Raw genomic sequence first — 9938 nt, 5'->3', positions numbered from 1 at the left:
TTTCTAGTATTTTGCCCCTCATTTTGCTGCAATTAGAAATGAAAGACTCAAGCCACTCTAGTAAGGTTATTTGGTTGTCTGATAGTCTGTGCTGCTTCTTAGCCATTGTTGTAACTAAGCCATATTTTTCCACTGTAGTGACAACGTAATACAAACACACATACAGATTTGTAGCATCTGTGCCAGAATTTTGTATGAACATTGGTATATACTAATACAGAAAATTCACAAATCTTCCAGCGGGCATTTTAACCTCTCACTATGTGAGATTTTTGATTCTTTTGTAAAACTCTTATGACTGTATTCTGGAAACCTATCTGTAAATGTTTTTTTCCGTCTCCCTCTCATTTTTCTGTAATGAGGGAGGTGTGTGGCTATAGGTTGTAGTCTCTATCCATCCTTTTTTTGCCCAAGATTGGAATGTGTTCTTGTGTGCAGTGGAAGTCATCCTCAGCCTAGAGTGCAGTTTGTGCAAGGTGACAGTGTGGGCTGTGAAGACTTCTGCAGCTGCTGTCTCCTGTTGGCTGGGTAAATATTAGGAGCTGTGGAAATACATCTATTCAAGAATGGTGAACATTCACATTGTGCCACTATTGTTTAGTCCCAGAGTAGGCCCTGATTTAGTGAAGAATTTCAAACTTAAACCCATCCCTATTTGTTGAAACTATGAAATACGTATTTCAGTAAAAATTATTTCAGTATTCAATTGCTTTACTGACTTGTGGCCCTCAATATTGAGGTGTTTCTTCTCAAATTTCTTCAAATAAATAATTTATTTATTTGGAGGATTTAAAATCAGGTCTTGAAGAGTTTGCTACATTTAATTTTGTAGACTGTTACAAATACAACCGTTACTTTTTGTCCTTTTCAAAATAATGTATTAAATGCTGAATCCCTTTTTGAATGGAAAAGAATACCTCCACAGAGATAGATTCCTTCAAAAGCACCGGTCCGAAGTTACAAAAGGGTTTATGTGAGAATATTTATATTTTTAACTACATCCTTACATTTCAGATCTCTCTCTGCTTTTTCAAACAATGGATGTGTATTTTATAGTATAAATATTCTCACTGAAGCAAACACAATGTGCTGTGCTACTCACATGTACAATATATAGCTTCTTATGTCCACTTAGATTAGAATGCACAGCTTTTTAACACTGCTCAAAGATGACAGTGTATCTATGGGGAAGCATTGGCATCCAGAAGGCACATTTTATAGGCAAAAAATAATAGCAAGACTTAAGAAATACAGACTGCTCCCCCTAATTTTTAGTTGTCTTGAATTTGAAGCTTTTTCCCCTTTTTGGACTGTGCGTTTGCCTGAGTCTGTGCATGCACAAGTGAGAAGGAAAAGAAAAGCTGACATTATGTTCTGTAATTTCTTCATCTTTGGATATAGCTTTTTGGTGAGGAGGATCACTGCTTTTATCTGCGCCTGGTATTTTTGTGTGGTTTCAGGACTCGTGTAAACCAGCAGTGTTTTTGCAAATGCAGGAATATATGGAGAAGATTGCTGAGAGTTTCTTAGTCACAGAAGGATACGCTGTCTGAAACCTGTCTGTTGATGTACCTATTATAATTTAGGGGGAGAATCTGAACATCTCACACTTTTATTTGACTTAGAGTAATATTACTTGTCTCTGCAATTAATTCTAATAGGAATATTTTTGCTATGTTAAAAATCTGAAGCTTACTTACTTGTCAAATTTCTGTGAGAATTTTAGTAAAACATACATGTTTTTAGAAATCAACATTCTTGATTTTGTATGCTTCTAAACTACCGTTACCAGAAACACTTTCAGTTAGAGAATTGCACTGACCTTGCAAAATACCATATGTTCAGTGGGCTGCTATTCGTCTTATAAACATTAGTAGTCTTGAATGAAAAGGTATTGTATGTATCTTGTGGTAACTAAAGGACTTAAATAAAATCTTGATGGTTGCAGTGATAGAAATTAAACATTTCAGATAAATTACTCTTTTCGGTTAAGAAGAATTGTTTCTTTGTGTTACTTCAGATAACAACTGCACAGACATGTGGGTGTGCACATCATGTAAATTCTTTTTTTTTTTTTTTTCACTAGAATCTGGCTTCAATTCTGAAATCATAGAAAATCAGAGTCTGGGCCAGGCGTACATTCTTAACTCTTCTATTGCAGTATATATTGGTAAGGGAGTGAATTCAATCATGTAGTAATCTCAGCAGAACCTAAGACTAGGAAAGGAGTGAAAGATGGATATTTCACCCTAACACTCAGTTTCTTTGCTTTGACAGTTTAACACTGGCCTTTCATGTAGTTTTTAACGTTTCTTGTGTGGTTTAGCTCCTTTTATTTTTATGGTAAAGTGCAAAAATTCAAGGGTAGAGAAAAACACACCATCATAGATAAGTAAAGGAAAATAAAAGCTAGGGCAGAGGCTCAACTAGAGTTTCTTCTTAATCAGATATTTAGATGGTTATATATAGCAATTATAAAAATGCATATTTATGCAATTTAGAATCAAGTAAAGAGATGTGAGCAGATAGTTCACATGGATTCTTACAAAATGCTGTATCAACTATAGCAACATTCATCATCTTACAACAGTTTCTTACATCTATTTATTAAAAATATTGGGATGTGAAAATTAGAGAAAATTGGCATGGCTCCACTGGGGTTAGTAAGAAGACAGCAGTTCATGAAAGCTCAGAATGCAGGCCTCCTCGGTTTGCAGCTTCTACTTGGTGACTGTCTGCTCATCATTACTAAGTTTTCTTTTTTTTTTAAATAAAAATGCCAGATGGCAACTGTGCATTTTTATGCACTTTAGGCCTCTGAGTTGGTTTTTTTTCTTTTAAAAATTTTTTTATTTAGAAGTAATTTCAGAATCAGAAGCCATATTCTTCTATAACTGTTCTTTACTTTTCTGAAACTTAAAAATCTATTGTCTTTTTCTGTGAGAAATGACTGGAAACAGGTGTCTTTAACGGGGCAGCTAAGACAGTAGCTGTGAGAGTGAATCCTACTGATATGCCTGGAGTTCAGAACTGCAGTGGTAGTACCATGCTCATATACCAGCAGTGTATTTCAATAACACCATTACTGCAAGACTGAGAAGCTGACTGGCTTCTTAGTTCTTTTAGTATTCCTGTATTTTAGTCTTCATTTTAGGGACTAAATGCATTTTTAAGAACAACTTTTTTCTGCTTTTACAAGGCTTTTCTGGCATCTTCCTGGCCTTTGGCTCCAGGATGATTTTTATAGTGACTTCTATTGTGCTTGGTACTCACCAGTGCTTTTAAATATCTTAGCAAACAACTGAGTCAGATGCATCTGTAAGGAATTGGGCCCTGCTTAATACTTTTCTTTAAAAACAAAAAGATCAAATTGTCTTCTGAAAAGGCTGGACATGTAGAGGACAGATGAAAGATGCAGCAGGCATCCTAAGGTTCACCACTACCCCAGTACTAGGTGGACTGCTTTCCTGCTTTATCTTAAAAGATCACACTGGAGTAGTTAGGGGCTGCATTGAGAATGAATTGCAAAGGTAAATACAGAATGTGGTAACAGCCGTAATATTGTTACTTAAAAAACAAAGTGTTTCGAAGAATTTTCGTAGCACAATGAAGGAAGATTATTTTTTGGAAAAGAAGTTTCAGAATATATTAGCAACTGTGTGCAAAAAGGAGCTCAATGTGCAGTTATGCTCCCCCCAGTTGAAGAGGACCTCAGCTTTGTTAACGTGATAATATGTATTTTCTTTATATCACATAGGAGCAGAAGCACCTCTTTTTCTGGCTTTCTTTCAGTATTGTACCATGGAAGGACATGAGCCACATTTCAGCATCACTTCCTTCACAGTTCACCTGACAAAGAGGCATTTTTTAATTTGATTACTGAAAATTATTCACAAGCCATGTTTTCTACCTTGACATGCTTATAAATGATCCACATTCCATTATCATTGTAATTTTTTTTTAAGCTTCTTTTACAGAATGGAAGGGAAATGTGTACAAGTATGTTTTCTGCTTTGTGATGAAAGTGTACATTTATCACTTAGGTGCATGTAAGCCACTTCTGTGAATTAGGCCCTTGGAGTAAATGTGTTTTGATGTAATGGCCATCTGCTCACAGATATCACATTTGCTAGTTTAAAAAATAGTTTGATATAGATAAATACATAATATGGTAAGATTATATGGTTTCATCAGGCAGCAATACAATAGCAAAGTTTTATATTTACCATAGACCAATAATCAATCTGGGAGGAAGGTCTAATTATTTTTGATTGTTTCTTCTAAAAATTAGTCTCTAGCATTTACTTTTAGTTTCTGACTGCTGTTTTCAAACTGGTAAATGCAGGACCCAAATCAGATCACAACAGGAGGCAAAGTATATCTCAGCCATTTCAGAAAACAATCATTGTCTCGCTTCTCTTTTCACCTTGTGAAAATGAAAGCTGCTTTGCTCTCAGATGGACCCAGTACAGCCAGACTCCAGAAGACCCTGAAACAGCTGACCTGAAACACTTGCCTCGTATAGCTCCATTAGAGTCAGTGACACAGAAATGGCCCTTGAAGCTTTAGCTAAAGCCAGTTTGCCATAAAAGACAGTACTGACGAGATGAAGTTGGTCAAGGCAGTGATTCTGAGTACCTAGTTCTGCGGGGTACAGGTCAGCTGCAATGTGTTGTGCATACGTAGTGCAGTAAATGTAGCTCAGTGCCAGGCCATTTTTTAAGCTGATAAAAACTGGTTTAATAAGCTCTTAGTTTGATTTTGGGTTTGATATTATGGTATCTACTGTGATCGTGGCACGTATTTTACTGCTGAAGTCAAAGTTATTCTTAAGTAGCACTGGTAGCAAACCATAACCAGGACAGAGTATGTGGATTTTTTCGTGGAGTATGTGAGTGATGATGAGTTTGGTTTCTGGATGTATCTCCAAAATTTGTCTTTATGTTTACTACTTTTAGTACAGAAGACAGCAGCAATGTAAAATATGTGTGTTCGATAACTTTGTCTTGTTTTTTCCCCCATCTCCCTTCCTGTATTTTAGCATATGTTCCTGAGGAGGAATTGAAAGCAGCAGAAATAGATGAAGACAGCGTGGAAGATGATGGGCTGTCTCTGGACATCCAGGAGAATGAATATTTGTGCAATGACGAAGCGGAGATCAAAGAGGCTCAAAGCTACCAGAACTCCCCAGTCAGCACTGCTACTAATCAGGATGCAGGCTATGGTTCACCATTTAGTGAAAACAGCGATCAGCTGGCCCATTTCAAAAGCACTTCCTCCAAAGAAGAGAAAGAGGATCCTCAGTGCACAGACAATGTTTCCTATCCACAGGACAGCTTGGCACAAATAAAAGCTGTGTATGCAAATTTGCTTTCAGAGACTTGCTGGTCCAGTTTAGCTTTGGACTTAAAGAAATCCAATCCAACCACCAGCAACAATGGAATCAGCCAGAATGAAAACACCACCAGTACTGACACCAATGCCAATTCCCAGAGTGCTAGTACTACCAGTACCAACACTAGTACCAGTACAAGTACCAGTAATACTAGTAACAGTAATAGTAACAGCGGTGGCTCAGGTTATGACTGGCACCAAGCTGCATTAGCTAAAACTCTGCAGCAGACCTCTTCATATGGACTTCTCCCAGAACCTAGTCTTTTCAGCACAGTACAGCTTTACCGGCAAAACAATAAACTTTATGGGTCTGTGTTCACCGGTGCTAGCAAGTTCCGATGCAAAGACTGCAGTGCAGCCTATGACACACTGGTGGAGCTAACGGTGCACATGAATGAAACTGGACATTACCGTGACGACAACAGAGATAAAGAAGCTGATAAGACCAAACGGTGGTCAAAGCCTAGAAAACGATCACTTATGGAAATGGAAGGCAAAGAGGATGCTCAGAAAGTGCTGAAGTGCATGTACTGTGGGCATTCGTTTGAGTCTTTGCAAGACCTCAGCGTCCATATGATAAAAACAAAGCATTACCAGAAAGTGCCTCTGAAGGAGCCAGTACCAGCCATCACTAAATTGGTCCCTTCTACAAAAAAGCGAGCACTTCAGGATTTAGCTTCACCTTGTTCACCTGAGCCAGCAGGGATCACTGCAGAAGCTTCACTGGGTGAGTCTGCAAAGGATCAGAAAACTGCCAATCCCTATGTGACTCCAAACAACCGCTATGGCTATCAAAATGGTGCTAGCTATACTTGGCAGTTCGAGGCACGGAAAGCCCAGATACTGAAGTGCATGGAATGTGGCAGTTCCCATGACACTTTGCAGCAGCTCACTGCTCACATGATGGTCACGGGTCATTTCTTGAAGGTGACCAATTCTGCTTCCAAAAAAGGCAAACAGCTAGTATTGGACCCTGTGGTGGAAGAGAAGATACAGTCTATACCTCTTCCACCCACCACCCACACAAGGCTACCAGCCTCCAACATTAAAAAGCAGCCCGATTCCCCTGCGGGCTCCACAAACTCGGAGGAGAAGAAAGACCTAGAGAAGGAAAAGGTGGTGGTCAGTGAGACAGAGAAAAAGATTAAAGAAGAGAACGAGGACTCTACAGAGAAATTTGAGCCAACAACTTTGTATCAGTACCTCAGAGAGGAGGACCTAGATGATAGTCCTAAAGGTGGCATAGACATATTGAAATCCTTGGAGAACACAGTGACAACAGCTATCAGCAAAGCTCAGAATGGAGCCCCTTCCTGGGGAGGATATCCCAGTATTCATGCAGCTTACCAGCTCCCGGGAACAGTCAAACCCCTTCAGCCTGCAGTGCAGAGCGTTCAAATGCAGCCATCTTATGCAAGCAGTGTAAAATCGCTGTCGTCAGAACACAATGCACTCATCCATTCCCCAGGCAATCTCACACCCCCACCTCACAAGAGCAATGTATCCGCTATGGAAGAACTAGTGGAGAAAGTTACAGGTAAAATCAACGTGAAGAAGGAAGAAAAGCCTTTGGAGAAAGACAAGAGTTCTCCAGTCAAACCCATGTCACCTGCTGCTAAGGAAAACAAGGACTTCCCAAAAGCAGAAGAAATAAATAGCAAACAGCACCAGAAGAAGAGCTCTGAGGCAGACGTTCAGAAGGTCAAAAAGGACAGGCCAGCAGAAGCACATACTCCAAATGGTACAGAACCACTTAAAACAAAGGTTGCAAATGGCTGTAACAATTTAGGAATCATCACAGATCATTCACCTGAGCCATCCTTCATTAATCCATTGAGTGCTTTACAGTCCATTATGAATACCCACTTAGGCAAAATTTCTAAGCCAGTAAGCCCCTCTCTGGACCCTTTGGCCATGCTGTACAAAATTAGCAACAGCATGTTGGACAAACCCATTTACCCAACCACTCCGGTCAAGCAGGCTGATGCCATTGACCGGTATTATTATGAGAACAGTGATCAGCCTATTGATCTAACCAAGTCCAAAAACAAACCTCTTGTTTCCAGCGTGGCTGACTCTGCCTCATCCCCGCTAAGGGAGAGTGCCCTGCTGGATATTTCCGATATGGTGAAGAACCTCACCGGGCGTTTGACACCCAAGTCTTCAACTCCATCTACCGTGTCAGAGAAGTCTGATGCTGACGGGAGCAGTTTTGAGGAAGCTCTCGATGAACTGTCACCAGTACACAAGAGGAAGGGCAGACAGTCCAACTGGAACCCTCAGCATCTTCTGATCCTTCAAGCCCAGTTTGCTTCCAGCTTGAGGGAGACCCCAGAAGGCAAATACATTATGTCGGACTTAGGTCCTCAAGAGCGGGTACACATCTCTAAGTTTACTGGTCTTTCCATGACCACAATTAGCCACTGGCTGGCCAATGTGAAGTATCAGTTAAGGAGGACAGGTGGAACTAAATTTTTAAAGAACTTGGACACAGGACATCCTGTTTTCTTTTGCAATGATTGTGCCTCTCAGTTCAGGACTGCTTCTACATACATAAGTCACTTAGAGACACACCTAGGGTTTAGTTTGAAGGATCTGTCAAAGTTGCCACTTAATCAGATTCAAGAACAGCAGAATGTGTCAAAAGTCCTCGCAAACAAGACTTTGGGCTCACTTGGAATTGCCGAGGAGGACTTAGGCTCCACATTCCAGTGTAAGCTCTGTAACCGAACTTTTGCAAGCAAGCATGCAGTCAAACTGCACCTTAGTAAAACACATGGCAAGTCCCCAGAGGACCATCTGATCTATGTAACTGAGTTAGAAAAACAATAGCGTCCAGGTAAGCAGCCAGGTATGCAAGTGACCACAGGAACATTGCACTAAACTTCTTCATAGTACTGCACTAGGCCTGACCTGAGCCTCTGAAATCAGTCTTACTTTTGTTGCTGAACTGCCTATCTGGACCTTGGTTTTTCTTACACTTATTTTGTAGTTATATTTATATGCTCTTTGTCTGATCTGTGCATGGTTATTTTTTGTTTCTGTTTTTATTTTTTGTGAGTCGAAGTCTGACCTTTATTTTCAACATCTGTCCTTGATGTTAAGCTATCTTTTGTAGAATATAGTGGGAGACACTATTGAGAGACATTAATTTAGCCGTAAAGAAAGACACAAAGAACAATGATAAAGAGACATCCTAAAATTACAAAGTTGCCATGACAATAAAGGTCACAGAACCTGGTAGTGTCAAGTTTTAACCCTCGGAGAACTGTAATAGCATTTCTGTGCCTTTCCCAGTGACTAAATAAGTAAATAAGGAAAAACAAAACAAAAGGCTTAAAGGCATTTCATTCAAATAAAAGCTTTGTCAGAAGCAGAACTTATTTTTTTTTTAATGAATGAGCTTTTTTTTTTTTTTTTTTTTTTTTTTTTTAAATGCAGAACTGGTTTGTGAAGAAATTGTGCATGCAGTGCTTGGAAGAAGGAGAGCTGTGTAGTACCCAAGGTGTTAGGAAGCCACAACTGTATAAGTTAAATAATAATTAAAAAAAAAAGCAAACCGAGTTGCCACTATGCCCAAACCCTCCGGATGCTGAGAGTTGCCACTTTTTGGCAAGAAAAAAATAAAAGTATGCAAGCTGTTATTTAAAACAAGTGTAAAAATGCTCTTTTCTTTCTTTCTTCTTTTTTTTTTTTGTCCTTTTTTTTTTTTTTTCCTGTAAAATACTGCAGTTTATAGTTATTTCAAGTGTTAAGCTTTGGTACAAGCTGACCTTTCTATAGTGTGCTGCATTGGTAAATGAAAACAAAAAAAAAAATGGGGCAAATGTTGGATTCTGTTTCTTGTAAATTGCCAGCATCAGCTTAAAAAAATACGTGTTATCTATCGTACCATTTTAAACTGTTCAACTTTCTTTGTACCTTCTGGCTGTATGCTTTCTCTTTTAACTTTTTATATTGTCATTTTATATTCAATTTCTGTGTATATAATGTAAAACCACACTTTTTGAATAAAATTTAGTTCCTGCAGCTTGATATAAATAGAGGAATTTTACTGGCACCTGCATCTTTCCAGATGCATGTACTTAAAGGAACTATCTGACAAAAAAATAAATAAATAAAAATAAAGCAAGCAATGCACTATGAATTATACATTTTGATGTTTTATCATTAATATTGTACAGTACATTTTGGTTCACACAATTAAATCCACTGTTTTCTCAAGTGTAAAATAAACCCACATGCAGTTCTTGATTTACATACATTGTCATGTCGTCATTATATTGCCTTTGAGGTGTTATTCCAGCAATAAGAGGCATCGTTTATGTAATCAACCAGCAAAAATCTGTTTGAAATAATCTCTCGTGATCTGTATGCTGACGTGTTTCGTTTGAAGCCGCAATACTAATAACCTTTTAAAAGAGATTTGCAGTAGGTACGTACTGTGAAAGGTACGGGATCAGTGGGGCACCATCAATTAGCGACGGGCATTCTGCTCATCACTGAAGTACGAGAAGGGCTGCAAAGGTTTCAGCCAAGTTAAT

General features: G+C 38.8%; 1 protein-coding gene across 3 annotated transcripts in view; it reads left to right on the top strand.

The window, feature by feature from the left end:
* Positions 1-9541, top strand: part of TSHZ1 (teashirt zinc finger homeobox 1) — a 54090-nt gene extending 44549 nt beyond the window's left edge. Inside the window, exons 2-3 of one of the 3 annotated variants that reach the window (XM_080639320.1) lie at positions 5042-8233; positions 9127-9541. In XM_080639320.1, the coding sequence (XP_080495446.1) occupies positions 5042-8226 (3185 nt within the window). In that variant the 3' untranslated portion in view covers positions 8227-8233; positions 9127-9541. Of the gene's footprint in view, positions 1-5041 lie in introns of all 3 variants that reach the window. The other 2 variants (XM_080639319.1, XM_080639321.1) reach the window with 2 other exon arrangements.
* The last annotated feature ends 397 nt before the right edge of the window (positions 9542-9938 follow it).

Source organism: Psittacula echo, assembly GCF_963264785.1.
Source record: "Psittacula echo genome assembly, chromosome: 2".
Taxonomy (NCBI): domain Eukaryota; kingdom Metazoa; phylum Chordata; class Aves; order Psittaciformes; family Psittacidae; genus Psittacula; species Psittacula echo.
The sequence above is the reverse complement of the archived record's forward strand: the minus strand, read 5'-3'. Positions and strand labels throughout refer to the sequence as shown.